This window comes from Electrophorus electricus, chromosome 17, assembly GCF_041902795.1.
Source record: "Electrophorus electricus isolate QZ-2024a chromosome 17, ASM4190279v1, whole genome shotgun sequence".
Taxonomy (NCBI): Eukaryota; Metazoa; Chordata; class Actinopteri; order Gymnotiformes; family Gymnotidae; genus Electrophorus; species Electrophorus electricus.
Window position 1 is genome coordinate 6,111,368 of NC_137513.1, and position 20,101 is coordinate 6,131,468.

At 39.7% G+C, this 20,101-nt stretch overlaps 1 protein-coding gene across 3 annotated transcripts; it reads right to left on the reverse strand.

Annotated features, from left to right (window-relative positions):
* Positions 1 to 221: 221 nt before the first annotated feature.
* Positions 222 to 19,873, reverse strand: cuedc1b (CUE domain containing 1b). 3 transcript variants are annotated; one of them, XM_081699919.1, is made up of 11 exons: positions 19,612 to 19,873; positions 9,955 to 10,672; positions 8,970 to 9,097; positions 8,366 to 8,492; positions 7,969 to 8,200; positions 6,894 to 6,956; positions 6,612 to 6,701; positions 6,410 to 6,503; positions 6,052 to 6,110; positions 5,629 to 5,698; positions 222 to 2,803 (listed from the first exon to the last, which is right to left on the reverse strand). In XM_081699919.1, coding segments are annotated over exons 2-11 (1,251 nt in total). In that variant the 5' UTR covers positions 10,342 to 10,672; positions 19,612 to 19,873; the 3' UTR covers positions 222 to 2,802. The 3 variants fall into 3 exon arrangements, with proteins under 3 accessions (XP_081556045.1, XP_026877285.1, XP_081556046.1); XM_027021484.3 differs by having other exon boundaries at positions 10,006 to 10,672; positions 19,612 to 19,864; XM_081699920.1 differs by lacking the exon at positions 19,612 to 19,873 and adding an exon at positions 12,019 to 12,152.
* Between the last annotated feature and the right edge of the window lie 228 nt (positions 19,874 to 20,101).

The following is a 20,101-nucleotide window of genomic DNA, read 5'->3' on the forward strand; positions in this document are numbered from 1 at the left end:
TGTACGTAGAGATGTGTGTAAAGTGGTAGAAATGCAAAAAAACGTATAAAACCATAAATGCTGCTGTACATTTCTTCAGTTTTTTAATTATGTTGCACCAGTGATGAGGGTGTGTAGTGTCCCCCACTGACTATACTATGTAAAAACATGACTGAAGGTATGAAGAATGTATATGTTGCTTAACAAGAAATGACTTGAAATAATTTGAGATCATTACAAAACAATGTATAACAATTTTATTACTTATTTCAATAACTAATAAACATCTCTGGATTGTAAGAAAAGTTCAGATCTGGACACTGGGTTGAGATTACGACTGGTTACAGAACCGTTAACTTTACTGGTGGGGCCGACACACTCTTAGTCCAAAGAGAGAGAGAGAGAAAAAAACTGTTTCTTAAAACAAAATAAAAATCCATTTGTTATAAATGTATTTCATGAGGCAAATTCCTAACATGATTTAACTTTAAGAAAATATTCAAACCAACTGATCAAAGGTGATTTTTTTTTTTTTACTTAAAAGCACAAGAACTACATTCCACAGATCATTACACCACGCAAATGCTGCACATAGTAAACTTTCTCCACCGTATACAATGGAACCTACCTTCACTCCTCACTTTTTTTGGTTAGATTTATAGTTTTTATTGCATGACAAGAAACATATTCAAGTGTGCTACATGACTCTTTCCTATACAGTCTCTTCTGTTCCCAGTTTTCAGTCCATTAAAGTTGTGCTTGTACCGAATGACTAAATGAGCGCAAATTCCCTGAGAGGTTAAATGTGCTAGTGTGAACAGGCCAGGTGTGAGAAAAACTAATGCATGTTATAGCTACTAGTGAATGTTTTATGAATTTACAACTTTAAACAATAAAACACATATCAAGCTCAAATAAGGACATGCAAGAAACATAGGACATACTACTGCCCTTATGCATACAACATGGATTTATTCTGCCTATAAAGTATGTTTTCTTACCTCATATTTAATGTTTTCAAACAAGTTGTGAAAGTCACATAGCAGCTATGCGTAATTGTCTTATGTTACAGATTTCTGCACAAAGTATACCAGTGATTCACCCCAACAGCTGACTGTAGCAGAATACTGAAATGCAGCACTTTCTAACACACCTAATTCAACTCATCAGCTATTATTAAGCTCATTAACAGAATCAGCAGTGATGGGCCACACAACGCACTGCACTGTACAGTGCCTCCTATGACTGGAGGAGAAATCCGTCATCTAGAACTAATATAATGGTAGGATAAAAGGTGCATTATTTGACCATCACTGTCTCAAACATTCATTCACAGATCTAACAGATCAAACATTATGCAGAGATCCTTAAAAGAAAAGTTAAAAATTACTAATTCGCTGAATTAAATATTGCATTAATGGCACAAAAAACAAAAATCAATGTATTCCCTGTGCTTTGGCACAAGTAATGTTCACAAAGATCCAATGACTAGACAGGACCAGGTAATGACAATAAAAGTATGCTGAGCTGCCAGTACGCTAGTATCACACTGGGCCAGTACTAAACTGAACAGTCCTGAAGGTCACATTCTTGCACAGACTTCTTCCTGTACATAAAATTCACACTGCTTGAAAAATAATTAAAATCATGTTTGCTCCAGCCTAATAGCAACAATACAATAAACCAACAATAAAAGCACCATTCAAATCGCTCTGCACCAAATTTACTGACATATTATTCTGGTAATAAACCAGATTTTTTTTAAACTGTCATAAAAATTGCATTTGTTATTTTGTTTTAAATCAATACTGGCTTGACCATTTCAGCTGGCTTTCTCTCAAAAAACTAGAAAAGAAATGCAGCATTAACACACTCTAAAAGAGACATGGCAGTGCATGTAGAGGTGGACGTTCTCTCACACATCAGTGTGCTTGCCCGTGTTTGTGTAAAAACCTTGGAAAAGTAATTTTGGTATTAAGGATTATTTAAACTCAACTACAGACAATGCATCATCTGGTTACTCAAGAGAAAGCTTAGAATGGCAGGACAAGCAGGTGCCTGTCCTCCTTGGAATAGAGCGTGTTTGAATGGGCTGAATCGGATATTAGTTCTGCTTGTATTTACATAGAGACATGATAAAGTATTTTGTGCCCTTAATTCTAGCCAGACAGAACATGTATTCTGCACTACAGAAAATGCATTCAGAAAGGCATTCTGGTGATACTGTAATTAGTAAGAATTGATTAAATAAGCAGGTGTGGCCATTGTGAAAATGTATTTCATGTACTTAAAGGGTTGAGTCTTTGGGGCAGGGTAGAAAAAAGTCATATTAATATTCTGAAGGTTAGCAAGTCAAAAATGAGTATTTTAAACAGACATCTAAAATTCATCTATGTACTTTTTTTTCAAATGGTAAAAAGGCAAACATTGCTCAAACCATAAATAATTAGGGAAAAAATATATCTAAAGTAAATATTAGTCATCAAACAAAAACTAGTACAAATTGAGAATTTCTCATTATACAAGCATTCTCAGAAGGAAAAAAGATCAGGAAATGCATACTGTATCTTCATTTCTACATATGAAACCATATATTAACAAATAGTTATAGTACAGTTTAATTGAGTTCAGATAACAATAATGGCAGGCTTGTTACAAGGGACAAGTTCCTTCCTTTGTGGATGGGGACTGTTGATCTGGAGCCTGGGACAGACTCACTCGGTAACAAGCGATGAAAGCACAGGGCCCCAGCTCTACCGGGATCATTCTGGATCATTCTGCTGTCATCACAGGAACCTTACATATGCCAGATGACACAAGTGATCTGAAATGCAACAAGTAATACATTTGGAGTAAATTTCCTATAATTTTGGTTGCCCATAGATCTCAACAATTTGAAATACTATCTGCAAAATGAAAGTAACCTAGCTAGACCACAGCAAATATATTTACTGGAACAGTGGAAGATTTAAAGACCCCCTCCAGTGAAAATTAAGCTTTTAACTTTAACGTATCCATGTAGTGTTTTCAGGAAGTGAAATAAACAATCAATACCATGACTGAGCACTTCGGCTTTGGAACGAAAGTGTACAAATAGCACTCAAAAACTGATTCAGACAGCTGCTGTGAGGCTATCAGAGTACAAGCTAGCTAGCTGTAATGGCTATTGTATTCTGTAAGCAAAGTTTCAAAATGATAGCAGACACGTGTTCTATTTTCAGTGGCAAAAGGAGAAAATGTGAGCCTTCGTGTATTTCCATAGGATCTGAAAATCAGAGAGAAATGGGTGCAGCTGAATTGAAAATAAATAAATAAGACTATCCCAGTCAAACTTCCAGAGAAAACTCTAATTTGCAATTTCAGATGACTGTTTTGAATTTTTAATTCAAAATAAGATTCATAAAACATATTGAAACGCAACACTATTTCATTCATTTATCTTGGGGTCACAGCAAAATGCTGGTCAACCGGTAAATTCAAGTTTTTTTTGTAATTTGTTGTTAGATGTTAGACCTGCCAAGCTATATGATGATTCATGTCAAATGACAATACAACATTTGAGCTATATGGCTTAGGGATATTAAAGGAAGCAAATGTTACTAAGGACAGTCTGTCAGATAAGATGCTGAATTAAATGATGGCTATACTCATTACAATAATTCTGACAGAAACGTCACATGACTTGGGGTTGTTAATGAAGAAAGCATGTCACGATAAAGTTTTACCTCAGATTGTTACTATAACATTAGCAAGATATGGTTAGATAATTCAAGTGCATATGGCACATGGAGAAAGCTGCTTTCTTGCAGAAAACTGTGAAGGCAAACTTGTCCCACATGCAGTTATACACATCTGTGGTCATCAAGTAGCCAGCGTTACATATCATACAAAGTGGATATGAAGATGCTTATTTTTAAATATTTCTTTTAATGGTGAATTCATATCATGCACTGTCACTTTATATATTTCCTACATGCTGTATAGTTTAATGTACATAGACTGTAACAGACTGTATATTAGTTATAAACTAGATGCCTTTCTCTACAGACTCTCTATAGTGTTCCTAATGGCACAGCTGGGTGTTTATTTTACAAGGTAGCCAAGGTTATCTAACATTAGCAACACAATATTAACCTCCTCCCCCATCCACCCACACACACTCAGACATGCCACCAGAGGCCTGAGAGTTTGAGGTTGAAACACACTTCCAGCTTGGGCTTCACAAACCCAAGTGCCCCTTCTCCTATTGGGACAACTTTGATTTTAAATGTTTTAATATTCCCTCTTTTATTCCCTGGTAATCTGTTATCTTATTGCATTCCTCCTTTTGGATGTTACCATCAGTTGAAATTGCTACATCCATCACCACAGTTACTCTCTACTCCTTATCTATTGTCACTATACATTCACCAGTCACTTCATTAGGAACACCCTTACTCCTGCTCATTCATGTGTTTGAGCCATGTGATTGGTCATTCATGTGATCAAACCAGCCAAACATGCGACAACAGCACAATGCACAACAACAAACATCAGAATTGGGGAAAATGTGATTTGAATAACTGTCGTTGGTGCCATAAATGCTGCTTTGTGTTTCAGAAACTGCTTGTAGTGATGGCGGAGGGCAGTGTGATGGAGAGCCCATGAAGGAGAAGGTAGTTTGACACAAACTGTAACTCAGGAAGATAAAATGGCTGCCATTCCAAGAGAGCATGTCACTTTGCTACAATAGCAGAAGACCACATAGGGGTCAACTCCCGTGAGCCAAGGATACAGTAGGCAAAGGTGGCCAAAGCTAGACATATAAAGACAGGAAAAGCGTTGCCTCGTCTGATGAATATTGGTTTCTGTTACAACATGCAGATGAGTGGCATAAACAGCATGAATCCATGGACCCAGTCCTTGTGTCAGTGTGGTTGTGTGGGGAACCAAATTAGCACCAACCAAATTAGTCTTAATGCCACAGCTAGAGTATTGCTGTTGGCCATATGCGTCCTTTTATAGTGACAATTTATCCATTTTATAATTGCTAGTTCCAGCATGCCACTGTACCATAATAAGCACAAGTAATTTCAAACTGATCATGACAATAAGTATAGTGCACATCAGTGGCCTCCCCAAAAGCACCTTTGGGATGTGCTAGAAACAGGAGACAAACCTGCAAAGATTATATGATGCAATCATGTCAACATAGAACAAAATCCTATGTATTCCAAGGACTGAGGTTGTCCTAAGTAAAGTGGCATTCAGTAGTAGTATGGTGTGCTTAATAACAGGACTGGTGAGTGTATCTGTTGGCTTTACTATTATTTGTTTATCCATGTATAGCTGGTGGTCCTACAGTGTCCTAACTTTTTTGGTTTCCAGCTCTAACTGGAGTTCCTCCCATTTGGACCTTGGATAATCACTACAGTGTTCCTGCATATGACCCCTGCCATTTGTTTGAGAGTTTCTGTGGATTGTATCTGCTCTTTGTATGATGTTTTGGCCTGCATTTTGCAGCCTACTACTAGGTGCTAGATAGTATGTTCAAAGAAACCCCCAAGGTCATTTATTACTCTTAATCACATTTGATGGTTGGTATCAGAATGCACTTTACAAAAGACAATCATTGGACTACATTCTCTATACAATGGTATAATCTCTCACCATGAAAGTGTTTCCTTGTGGGGTCGCTCCTCCTCTTGAGTGGCCAGTCTTCTGAGCTGACTCTCCTCTTCTAAACACACACATATGTAATGTTATGCTGCTCTGATCTTCTCCTCATTGCTAAAGAGAGCACCGCCTGGGCTTCCCCAACATGTTGTCTTGCATTTACCTTTCACTTTCTTATTGGTCTTTACATATTGCCATGTAGGGTTTGCTTCCAAAACAAAAGTACACTTAAGTTTGACAGTTTAATGCAAAACACTAACTCTACAGCTATGGTGAAACAGGTCCTTTTGTCCAGTAATTGACAACAGGTGATTGTGATCTAGTGAAAGATGATTACAATTCATGGAGACTGGCTGAACAAGGGTCTTGAGGTCATGTGCACATGATGCCAGATATACTCTACAGTTCAGTTCTTACCACATGGGTTTCCCTCCACATCATCCAGTAGATTGGCAGTGGAGTTGGCAGTGCCTAGTCTGATTATGCGGTTAAGGAAAATTACAATGTAACAGTATTGCAATTTAAAACCTGTCTGGATTGGTTACAGTGTCAAATAGATCAGAGTTTATTAATTTACACTGAAATACGATTTTAATAATGACATAATACCAGTGTGAATACCAGTAGATGGTTGTAGACATGAAATCAAAGAGGATTTCTAGTCCACAGTTGGCCAGATTTCTAGTCTGGGCATTCTGTTATATTACCTATACATTCTTGTGCTTTCATCTTAAAATCCATGACCAGCACAGAAAATCCAGTGTTTGGAGGATACGAATGATGCTTCAGAAGTGTTTTTCTTTTGGACTTCCTTCGTTTTGTCTTTTCTGAAAACCCTCTGGCGATTTCAAACAACTTCTTTCTGGTTGCTGTGCAGAAGAAAGAACACATTAAGCTTGAAAGGGTTCATGCTGCATTTTAGGAACTGTGAGGGAGATACTGGTTCTGTTATAGCCAGTTGCTTAAAGGGGTCTCACATTTTCCCATGTGCTTAAGTTTGTCTCTGAACAGCGCGTCATCCGACACTGCAGTGCACACCTCCGTAGTTCCAGGAGTGCAGTGGTCACCTGGTGTCGGAAACATATACATTGGTGCCAGGATTGCTATTGGTTCCCAAAGTCTGGCATTGAATCACCAAAATATAGTCACAGAACATCCAGCATAATATACTCATCATGATGGACCATGCATACACAATTGCATGTACCTATATATCCCTCACGCCTGCCACATGCCCTGTGCAGGTGGAGGACATTTACCTGTGGAGTTGCCAGCTGATGAATGGCTTGACCTGGATTTCTTGGACTCGTATTTCAGGCGATCTAAAGCAGACACGATGGAAATTGGCGTTAATAAAAAAAAAAAAGATGTCAAATATCAAATACTGCATACTGAATATCGGAACAACACTAAACTTGGTCTGAAAACACAAAAAGACTGAGTAAGACAGCATGTATTTATTGGCAAATCAGACACATGTGTAAACCTGGAAAACTCAAAGTCTTAAGGCAAGCATGAACTGTGCAAATTCAGTCTGTTCTTAAGCCCAATTGTTAGTCATCAAGTAAATACAGACTCTAGCAGAATTTCTGCTTCACTGGCCGTGGTTTGACGTGCCTGGGGGGACAAGACATGCGATTAACTGCAAACAAGCTACAATTGAGTGACTGGACGTATTGCCGGGTGGATATCTAGTATTTGGATGGGTAGATTTCTGACATCAAAAATTTTGGCTGCTTCTCTTGCAGTTTGAGCAGCCTCACATGCCAATTTATTATTGTCACAATCCGATTTCCTGAAATTCAAACACAAAGCAAATTGAAAATGGTTTTGGACAACACCAAGCATAGTCACTATGTATCTTACTTCCAGTAATTTTTGCAAAGTGGACAAACTCTGTGGTCCACGTCTGCCCAGCCACCTGCAGTTTCAATTTAATTTGTGTTTTCCGAATCAGCAAAGCTATATGCTTTCTTTTTATGCACAGGGTGCCATACTCTACTGAAAGGAGAGCTCAGAGATACAAAAGCGTCCATTTGAGATTGTGTTTCAAGTTCAAGTTTGGTTTGTCACATACACAGTCATACACAGTATAGCTCGCAGTGAAACGGTTCATTCAAAGCATGTACACATGACGTCATTTCATTCAAACCGATTACTTTCATGCAGTGTGAGCATGATTCAGGAATGTTACCCATGCACAATGGACGATTCAAACATTCAGTTTGAGTGCTCATCCATGCTTAAGATCTCTGAAATCACACAGTGTATGCCTATCTTTACCAATCTTGCAGCAGCGGCATTGTCAGTGAGTATGCAGTCATGTCTGTGTACCTCGTTCAAGTGCGATAAGGAACTCGCGGTTGCGCTGTAGCTCCTTCATGAACTCCTCATTCTGCAGGAAGAGGGCAATGCGCTCGTCCTCCAGGTACTGCCTGAGTTTGCGCTCCTGCTCGGAGGTGCCGGCGGAAGCCTCTCCTGGGGCACAAGCAGCTCGCTGACATGCGGGAGGCACAGAAGAGGGAGCCGAGGAAGAAGAGGCAGCAGAGACTCCGGCCTGTGAGCCCTGGGGGGGGGATTATAAGTCAGAGAGTGTGAATAGACTCTTGACAACAACAACAAAAAATCATAGGATAGTGAATAAAGCAGAAATGGTGGTTAAATAAATAATGCATGTTGGAGCACAAATGTTGACATGCTTTAAATATGAGGTGGATTTCCACCTCCACACCTGTATACTGTCTAACTGCTGGGGCAAGATTCGCAGGAAGTCATCAGGCAAATTGCCAAGCAACGGTGGATTCCAGTTCCTGTAACTCCGGGTCTGCTGGTGTCCTGCAGGGGGCTGGGCTTCGAACCTGCAACATTTTGTTGATGTGAAATTCATATCTGACTTTAAAATTCAATTACTAAAGCTATACAGTAATATACAGGTAAGCTACTACATATTCATTTCCACTGAACGATATGACGAATTACTAACGTTAATCAATTCTCACTCCTGCATCTCACATTGTATATCTATCGGCTCCTGAGGCACCAACAAGAATGATTCCCCTCAGACATACAAAGGCCAACTGCAGATTCGCTACAGCATGAATTTTGATTTATGAACACTAGGTGGGATCAGAAGAAAAACAGAAAAATATGCATTTTGCATCTTACGGTATTCCTAATATATCAAGATCCAGAGAAGTGAGCAGTTCCACAATTCAGTGAACCCTACAATCTAAAAACTAAATAAAGCACTTAACACAACGTGACATTTTTTTGTACAGATTTCATGATAACATGATTGGAGGGAGCATCCTTTCTTTTTTTTTTTCTTTTTTTACCGTGGGGGAGGAGTGGGTGGAGCGTTGGGATATTTCCTGTCATATATGTGCATGTCATAGGTGGGCGGAGAGTAAACTGGAGGCGGCTCCTCATCTGAGCTGTCGGGCTCAAGGGTTCTCTCCAGAATCTGATGTGAGTAGATAACACAAAACACATATGCATAAGAGATTAGCCTTCTCATCTTTCAGATCCCTCAAAAGACAAAACTAGTAATGCATATCTTTTTTTTTTTCTAGATTAAATCACGTTATTCTCAAAGGCAACCTTGAAATCGTTTTATAAAACTACAACAATTTTACTGTGGATTGTACCATTAGACTCAGACAAACGACTATGAAGGAGAACAGAAAAAGTTGGGGCAGTGACTAATTTTTAAAAAAACACTCAAACTTTTTAAATGTTCAGGGAAAGAAAAGAATCATTTTCTACACTAGACAGCAATCAGTGAGGCTATGCTATATGCATACAGAGCATCCGACGCTTTGTGTTTGACTCAGAAGTCGTGGCTCTGCGTTTGCACTGTTCTGTGAGAGAGCCGGCTAACGCCGCCCTAAGTGGGTGGACGGCAGAGCCGGGGCTCCGCGCTGGGGAAACGAGGGATCATCCTGAAAGCACAGCTTCTCGAACAATAGGAACGGGGAAACCAGCGGAGACGGATGTAAGGCAGTATGGCTTTGGTGGAGCATTGATCGTAATCACGCCAGGTTTAGTAGAATGCTGAGGCAGCAGAGAATGGTGAATTTAGGCTGGGTTTACTGGATCATGAGTTCATAAAAACACCCTCAGAATGATGAATTTGAACGCAAGAGGCAGGATTCTCGCAGCATGGGGTAAAAAATAAATAAAAAAATAAATAAAATAAAAATGGCAGTGATTTGTATAAAAGCTCATTTGCATATTGCTGCCTTTTTGGGATGTCAGTATTGAAAAGGCCACTGTTGTTACATTGATTATCAAACAATACATTGAGTAGTCTTAGTCTACCATAGTGCAGGGCCGCATTAAAGTCGTAGTCATCGCAAAGTGGCGCACTACCTCTGGAGGGATGCTCTCGTCCGAGTCAGAGCTGTCATCTGATCCGTTGCCCTCGATGCTCATCTGCAGGAGCTGGTCTATTGTGGCGTCCACGGCCCCGTTGTTGGAGCGCAGCACGCACTCGATCACCTCGTAGTCCATGCTGGGAAACATGGTCTTAAAGTCCTCCATGGCCTGGTTAAACTCCAGCCGCCGCACCTGCCGATTGGGCCTGCTGTTGTTGAGCTCCCCTGCAGCTGAACCTCCGCCCCCTGCCCCTGCGCCTCCGCCTCCACCTCCTCCTCCCCCTCCCCCGCGAGAGCCGCCATTGCTGCTCCGCCGGAACAGGCTGGTCATCCTACAGTGGCGTGTTTCCCGACTGATCGACTACGCCACCTGCAAAAACGATGGCGCCAAGACAACCACAACTCCCACTGTAGTCTCACTTGGACTGGTCTTCGTGCGTGCCGGCTTTTCAAGACAATTTACTCGTTCATCACCGCAGAGTTCCGTGAGTCCACTGGGACAAGAGGAGGGCTTCTCTCCTCTTTTTCTGCTTCTTCAGCTGCATCCAGTATCAACAATAACAGAATGACTGCAACGAGGAAGCGCGGAGTCCAGTGATTTGCAGCCTAAGTCTCCAGATGACGTTGCTGATAACTCACGATATCCACAGGTTCTGCTGGAGCTATGAATGAACACAGAAAGGAAAACACTGATGACTAAGAGAATCAGACACCAGAAGGCACACCAAAAATATGCTTCGTCCACCTAACAAACTTTTTGTACGTCTCTCACCAGCTTGGCTATAGACTACGCTAGAAAGTGCTATGTCCCTGGAGGACAGAACCGATGACATCCACAGCGAAGTAAGCAGATGGAAAGAGAGTGGAAAACCCCCCCCCCCCTGCATTTATAATGAGTCACTCTCTAAATAACATGGTAAACCAGCATGAGAAAGTCAGGAATTCAAGATACTTTTTATGACTGGTTGCTCTTTTTCTTATTTGCTTATTCATCAGACCATTGTGATCTGTATAAATAGCTTTACATTTTAAAGAACAAAAAATAAAATATTAATTACACTAAATAATAAATCATATGTCTGAAACCTCATGGACTTGGGTACAAATTATGCCCTAATTGTTAAGGATCATGTTAACACACATCTGACAGACTATAAGGATGTTAAAACAAAACAGGATTTACAGGACCTGAAGTTACAGATGGCCAATGTCCTTTTGTACCCACGTTGTATAGCTATTTTGCTGTCGGTTCCTTGCTATGGTTTTTAACCATATTTAACCAAATGTTGCTCAAGACAGCAGTATAGGAGCCCTTCTGTCTTTTTTTGATGCCATCAATGTAGGCTTGCGAATAATAACTAATTATTTGAAAATTCAAAGTTGCTAAGAAAATAAGATATAGGTAAATAGATTGTTAAATTATTAAATCAACTTTAGTAAATATAAAGAGACTATTGAGTGTGTGTAATACTTTATTAAAATCAGCATCACAGGACATGGTGAAGCTCATATAGAAAAGGAAGATCTTAATTGAGATTACAGATTATCAATTGGCCTAATCTGTGTCTGTGGTTGTGTTTTAGTTGAACATGGGGGAATATGAGGATTGAACATGCAGAATACCTTTAGAAAAAGAGACCACCAAAATAAATGTCTTAGGGAAGAAACAATTTTCTATCTTTAATTTCATTTGTATTGAAAAAAGCACAAAAAAAAAAAACCTGCTGCAGTTGCAAGCAATTTGTGATTTATAAGGTGAGATGATATGGTGTCTTCTGTTTGAGGGAGATTTATTGTTCAATAGATTTTTGGCATGCAAAACTAGTGATCTTTTCCATGTTTGATATTTTTAGATACAAGACTTAACTGAGTTTAGAAAATAGCATATTGTATGCTTATTCTCTGATATGTAAATTAAAAACAAGTTAGCAATCGAAAGAACAACACATCTGGATTTACCTTCAATTGTCTGCTCATTTAATGACACAGAATCTACTTGCACACTTACTGTGGTTAAGTTCTCAAGTCCTATCCAAGTCTGGAAGACAGACCCATATCGTCTTGTTACTGGAATTTCAAAACAGGAATTCTAAAAATGTGGGAGTCTGTAAAGGTTCGCTGTAAATTCCCTGTGATGTTCTGTGCGCTTACCCTCAGCCACCTCACTACCCCCTCACCCCACCGCACCCCACCGCACCCCACCGCACCCCACCCCCAGTGCTGGGTAGAGAAATCCCCGTTCTGGGGAAACAATGCACCCAGCCGAGACTAAGACACGCCCACATGGCAGTGCCAGGGCCCAGCACACTTTGCCAAGCTCTTGTTGGTATGGAGATATTTTAGGATGTAAACAGGATGCTTTATGCAAAATGAGGATATGTAGACTGTGGTTCTTGAGTTGCTTCTTAAGGTCAGAGCTGCAAGGCAAGCTGCAGTTGAGAGTTATTCTGGAATCAAAAGGTATTGTCTGGATGCCCTTTAAAGCTGAAAGGCTCCGATTTGCATCTAATTAATCATTCTGTTTGTGCACCATGATACCTTGACAACACACTGAGATGCCTTTAGAAAAAGAGACCACCAAAACAAAAGTCTCAAGGAAGAAAGGATGAACTATTTTTCAATTACTGATTTAATTTAATTTGTATTGAAAAAAAAAAAGGCGAAACAAACAAACAAAAAAAAAACAGCTTCTAACTAAATTAGGGAATATTTAACCATACTTTTCTAGACATACTCAGGGCACAGACATAGAAACATATGCAGGGCTCTTAGTAAATGACACTTATTTTGAAATTCTATTATAAGCTATCATGCTATTAGGCTCAATCTCAACGTTCAATACAATAACATCCTTTTTCATTATGAAGAGCTAAATTCTTGTTTCTGAAGCAGAATGCAGTCAGTGTTTTTAGCCAGAGCAAAGAGAGGGAAGGATTTAAATACACTGAACCAAAAGCTGTCTTTGCACATGGTTTCTTTCTTTAAATGAGTGTTTCCCATTTAAAACACATATGTAGGCCTGAGCACTCTGTCTCTAAAGGACATTTCAGCAAAGAAACATATCTTAAATGGACTCATGTCTCACTTCCCCTGGAAACAGGAAATAGGAAACAGGATGCCAGAAGCATTCCAAAATGTGGAACGACATGTGATACATGTACACAGCATGCTCAAAGGGAAAAATACTTATATCAGCCTTTAACAGCCATGACACTACACCAAATATCCTTTTACACTAAGGTTAAGTTTGCCAGTGATATGGTGAAATTAATAAATACCTTATGAGATACTGGTCTAGTACCTTTAGAATACTTGTTAAATTAATTGCTAGAAGGCTGAACTGAGAGCTTCACTGCGCCCTAGCTATGAATTCAACACAGTCATTTTCACAACACTAATATTAATCTGCATTTCAGTCCTGCTATATTTAGAATTGGGATCTAGATCTTGTTGTCGAACGCTGGCGCAGCAATAGGAAAGAGGAGCTCATGTTCCCTTCAGAGTGAAACTCCACATTCAGACTCACAAAACCACCATGCTGCAGTCTTTCCACTCAAGCCATGACTGCAAGCCTAGGAGACCTGTGGATAAAAACAAGGCTCGCTCCAAATGCGATGAGACTACTAATACCTCTATTAAAGTTAGAAGCACACTGCTACTGCATTTGGCCTAACTAGGTAGCTTCCCTACCCAGTAATGTATTACAAATCATCATCGAAATGCAAGCAACTCTCCCCTTTGGAAAAAAAGAAAAGTCTTTTCCCAAATACAAATCAGTAACATGGAGGCACATAATACTCAGAGCTCCAGAAAGGATTAGACGATCAAATTAAACTCATTTAGTGATTAGCAGTTTGATTGCATTTGCTGGTAATGCTTCCTGCCTTAAACCACACTTATAGCTGTTAAGAAACAGATCACAGTGCGCAGAAGGGATGTGATGTTACCAAAAATCATTATTGATTAGCCTTTTCTAAGGTAGTTCAAAATATAAAAATGCAAAACTGAAAAATTGGCCTACAGCTAAATCCCTTAAACAAGATCAATCCAACTAAAAGATTCTTTGTTATTCTTTGTTAATGTATCCATGATGTATTTTCTAAAATAATAATCAAGTTGAGACTGCAAATGGGCAATGCCCATTTTTCTGAATGGTGGCCATCTTCTGGTAGGGTTTCCTGTTTTGGAAAACACTCCTTCTTAAATTGGTCACTCGATGTAACTTGTGCATTTGGGGTTCCCCGCACACATCAATATTTCCATTTTATAGTTCATGTCAGTGCCTAAAATGCTTCTAGCATACAATTTAAAAGCCCATCATTCACTGTCATCATTTTAGAAGGTTATAATTCACTTCTATCATTACAATCAAAATCAACTGCTGCCAAAATGTAGCCAAATGTAGCTAGCCAAACTCTGACATTACAACGTATGACCACCATTATTCTAATAACAAAACTCATGTCTCAGATTTTTTTTAAAAATGAGAAAAGCCATTTTAAACCTAAAAACACACTTATAGGTATGTACTGTTACTTAAGCCAACTAGCAAACTACCTTGTCTGCTAAGTAAAATGGCAGCGATGCAACATGAATACATTATAATACTGAATATATGAATATTAACATTTATGAATATATACAGTTTCACAGATGTTCTCATGCTACTTAGACATGGAAAATTCCTGTCATGTGGCAAAGAACTCTTAGTTAATGAGAAACCAATGAGATTAACAAACCTGCTGCTTTGTTACATATATTACCCAAAGTGACCAATGACCAGCTACCCAAGGGACCTGGGTATTCAAAGTGACTTTCGGTAACTGGAACATACAGCTTCAAAGTCATCACAGATTACAAGTATAAGTGAAGATAAAGCAGATGGGGATGGAGCCTAGTGGTAGGAGCCTGAGCACTAGGAAAAACATCTTGACTGCTCTAGGGTTTTGGAGGCTTTCAGCAGGTCAGGTTGTTCAAAATCTGGAGTAGATTGCTTGGAAGAAATAAAATGAACCAATAAAAACATAATACTCTCAGACTGTAACCATCATGACTTATAAAAGAAATGCTGAGTGAATTTAGCTGCCACGTTGTTTGGATATTTAGTATGAAGAGAGATATGACCACGGTTAAACACAATGTTTCTCAACCCACAGTCCATGTTTGTGCTCTAATTCGTTAATGTGTGTGTGTACACACACACACACAGGGTATGAGATCTGTTTAAAGAAATTGAGACAAACCACTTTTGCAAATCATTGCACATCTATTTAAATAATTTACATGAGTCAAGAGACACTAGCTATTGCATTATGCATGTAACAAGATCAGTGGATCCTGGTGTTTTCATTCGAAAATGATGACTCAACTACATGAGTTTTGGAATGCTAAATTATAATTGATTACGTACACAGTCGCTTTTGGCCAAAATCAAATTCTCTGGATCCCCCCCCAAAGATTCATAATCTAATCAGACCACGAGGTCACTCCTGTTGCGAAAAGTACAATACAAGTGTGATGTCCGTATTTGTTATGAATAACGAAACAGAAAATTGTCAATAATTTTGCGACTTATCTCTCATCATACTTTCAATAGTCACCGATGAGAAAGTCCAGACCCAGTGTATGATGTGAATTACGGGAAAGCGAAGGGGGTGGGGGTGAAGGGAGGAATCACATCCTGTCTGCATGCTGATGGTGGGGCCAGCAGACAACCAGATGTTGTACTACTTAAACACCATAATATACAAAAGCAGGCTTAGAGTACAGCTATGCCAGCATCATCCTAAACCATGCATTTATTTTTTAAGAGGTTTCTCGAGCACCGAAAGTACCTGATTGGCAAGACGTTTTGTCGGACTTATGATTTTCTTCTTCACTCCAATGCAGAGAAAGAGAGGGTTACATAATTGATATGCCTTTTTTACATATCTTAAACATATTTGCCTCATATTTCTAATTAGTGGGCTACAAAGTCGAAGTGTGTTATCGAACCACAGAGTGGCTCAACTGAACCTGTAAATCAAGCACCTAAAAAGTGCCTATTCACTCTAGAGGAAACCATCCGTTTCACTCATTAGCCAAAATCACAAGGCCATCCATGAAGGAATTTGTAACATCAGCCTAGCATGGTTGTGCTCAGTTTCAGCCCAATCAAATATCTCAAATATAATATGAATCTCAGAGGAACAATACAATGCCACATTAGAAATTAGTCTGGGCCTAGGACATGAATATCTTCATATCTTCTTTCATGTGAACACTGATCCTGTTCCCCTCCTGCCATGCCTCATTTACAGTAGTCATCCTGGCTCCAGCTAGGAGTTCCATTAACCCTTGTAGCTGGGGGCGACACTCCTCTCCTCCGTCTGAAACAGGCCCCGGCTCAGCTTGACAATTGTCAAAGACAAAACAGAGACTGCAATATCTGCATTCACTGGCTTGAACTGGTGCATTATCAACATGTGCATAATCAGCAAAAAGATTCCACTTAATAGCAAAGTCTCCACCAGTGCCAGCTCTAGAGCAAGCGCAATGACTTCATAGGGCGACATTAACATTACTAGTCAATGCTAATTGTAGATAGATTCAACAGACACATTAGAACAGGAATGGCTAAAGGAATTCACACCAAACAGTGTTATCTCTGCTTACCGGTAAAGGATAAAAGGGCAAACCTAAAATACAAAAAAACATCTTGTGATCAGATTGATTTTGCATCATCTCACATAGAGGAACTGGGAAATACAGCAAATCAAGAGGCAACTGAGCCAGTTAGCCTTGTTTCATCAAGAACACATGATGATGAGAAACAAACAGAATATTGATCAAAAAAGGAGAGACAGGAGACAAGAGAACAAGACGAAATGGTCAGACGTAAAGCCATTTGTGCAGGCTGCTACATAATCAAAATCTATAAAAATTTTGATCTTTTCTTGAATGACGATGAGGTACCACGAGCTGAATCAGTACTAGTTCATTTACACAAAACTATGAGAAATGGAACATACAGAATATGTCCAAAACTTCCAGATGTACTCTACTGCCAGCTCTTCAAACCCACTGGGATACAGTCAAGTGAAAGGGCACAGGCGAGAGCAGCCAGAAGCTTGAAAATGTGGCCGTTTGCTAAACACATGAACAAAACAAGCAGACTGGAGAACTTAGAGAACCTGCAAAGCCTCTCTCAGCTCCACTCTCCCCGCACAATTCCTGATGTTCACCACACAGAGCAGGCCAGCCTGCTGCGACACCTTGGCATCTGGACAAGAGCTAACTGACTGCGTGAAAACAGACCTAAAATGGTGTATAATCAATCACACAGTCTGGGGAAGCTTGGCTGCATACGCTCATTCATTCTGAAGGCTGGCTGTTCGCGCGGAGAGCGGAGAAGCAGCTCCGTGCAGCTGCTTTTCTCTGGGATGCCCTTAAAAGCAGGAGGTGAAAAACACAACCACAGATGCATAAATAAAGCCCATGATTTGAATATCAAAGGTTTGAAGTTTGATATTTATTACATTTGTTTAGCGAAATGCATGACAGAGGTATAACAGGGATTTAGGTTAAGACAGCACAGTACAGCGTTAAGTGGCAATACAGCCTATTCAGGGTGAAATGTTTGACCTACTGTTAAGATTTCAGGAAAAAAAACAACCGCCATTTTGTCTGTGGATCAAGGAAACACATTAAAAGCTACTAAGGAGTAGTGAAACTGATGAGTCAAAAGAGTTGGAAATGAGACAGTGAGATTAGACAGAGAGACAGACCTACAGACAGTCCCACTGTTATAATTACTTAAAGTTATTGTTAGTAGCAAATACAGGAATGTCCCAGAATTTGATTTCACATCAGCCACAACAATGTGCTGTCCACACCGCTAAACACCAAACACACTTAGTCAAATTACTTAAAAATTAATCTGCCACACGGTCCATTAAACTAAACAAAATGAAAACCGATGCCTGGTTTTGGTACCAAAGTGAAAACATAGGCAGTGTAAATAACAAGTACTTGTTTCTCTTTTCTGAAAGTGCCATTTCAAAAGGACACAAACACCTGTCACAAAATCACAGAACACTTAAAAATGGCACAACTTAGCAACGGTGGACTGAGGTTCAGATCTCAGCTGCACCTGACAATGTGATTTGCCATGCTGTCATAGAGAAATGCAATAGCATCCTTCTCTTCTTGGCTGTTTGTGCGATGTGCATGGTGTCCGGAGGAGCTAAAAGCATATTCTTTTCCAGAAAGCCAGTGCTACACTGAGGATATACATAACTAATAAAAAGAGAGAAAAAAAAAAAAAAATCAAACCATTCCTTGGTGAATAAGGAGTTTAACTAAATGGTCCATCTGACATCTTGTTCCTGGCACATCAGATGGTGACCTCCAAGTCTGCTACTGAGTGTTCTGGCAGATGCAGTCATGCAGATGGAATGACTTGTGAACAGATATCACTGGTTCACAAACCTTTCTGGTGATGTTTAAGTAGCGCAGAGAGGGTCAGTGGTCATATACTTAAATCAGCCTTTAAAAAGCAGGGGAGTGGCACCAGCTGTATTGCAGTTTAGCCTTTAAGATCTCCTCCATCCATAATGCTTTTCAAGTAAACAAACAAACAAACAAACACATAAAGAAATACTACAACACTGAACACAACCAATATTAAAACTGTGTCCAGTGCACCTAAAAATTTAAACCAAAGAAATCACCATCATTTGTGGCCTATTCCTTATGCAGGTTATTTTGTTGTTTTAGATATTTTGTTTATTGTGACATTCTTAATTATTAAGCTCCCAGTAACTGGTATGCTTTCAATACACACAATTATTGAATGGATAACTGGGTCACACAGTAACCTTTCCAAACATGCCTCTGTTTCTCGGTGTCCCGGATAAAGTCTGAGTCCTGTTGAGAAACTATGTCCATCTAATTAACTAGCAGGACTATGTACAGTCGGGAAATAATGTTTTTATGAGCTAAACATGTTCTCAAAAAATGTGACAACGCAAAACTAGCCACGCTTTTTAACACTAGACACTAGAATGCATGCACAGGCCAAAAAGAAAATAACGCAGAATCAGCCTTGTCTCTGTGAACTGAATTAAGTAACCATGCATCATTAACGTGAACTACGCTGTAATAAAGTCTGTCAGGGTAAATAGCCAACCATGCACACCAGCGCCTAACCAGGACAGAGGCTATTCGATGGCACTGCGGAGAAAGTGAATGACTATGTTAAATGTCTTAGCTTGTGAACTGCATATCAACAATCATTTACGATGCCCCGTATGCTCATGAAAAATGTGAATTTCAGCACTTCTGACTGACATTTATTCTCGGGACCGTATAGCAGCAACGTAGCCACTAAGACGAGAGGCCGCACCACTTCCACGGCGCTACTCCACAACAGAGCCAGCCGTGTTCGGACAGGCACCAGAGCTGAACAAGGAGCTAGCTAAGGCACGCATCAAAAATAAAACCCAAAATCCTTGCCTGATTTGCCAATCGGATATCTGTATTTAAATATTTTGATGTTATAATAACAGAAAGAAACGAAGCACTTTAAGTAAAGGTTAGCATACAAGACAAGAATGCTTACTCCAGGAGGCAGAAGCTGGCGGCCAGTGAGCGTCGTTCCCGGTTCGTTTTCGTGTCCGTCGTGCAAAATATACGAATTACTGCTCGTTTCTTTTACCAGAAGGAATATGTACGTTTACATCGATTATTTTACATTTACGAGAAAATTAGCAAAGTCAGCGTGTATCTCCGTTTGCTTATATTTCGGCGAGGCAGCGACATTGCCTCGTCTGCTGGGCGAATCGAGATGCAGAAAATGTATCACGCTTAGACCTTCATGGGAACAAAGAGCCAGACAGCTTCCTAGTGGACGAACCGCGGAAATGCATACGGATGACCAAACTTCACTGCCCACAATGGTCTTCAAATACTGTATTTAAAATTATCCGGCACTAAAGTATTTTTGAAAGTTGTTTTTTTTTTGGAGTTGGTACTCATATTGCAAAAATGTCTGCTTTTAGAGGCCTATTTTAATTTTTAGACCAATATCTGGGACCTGAAGTCCTTCCCTA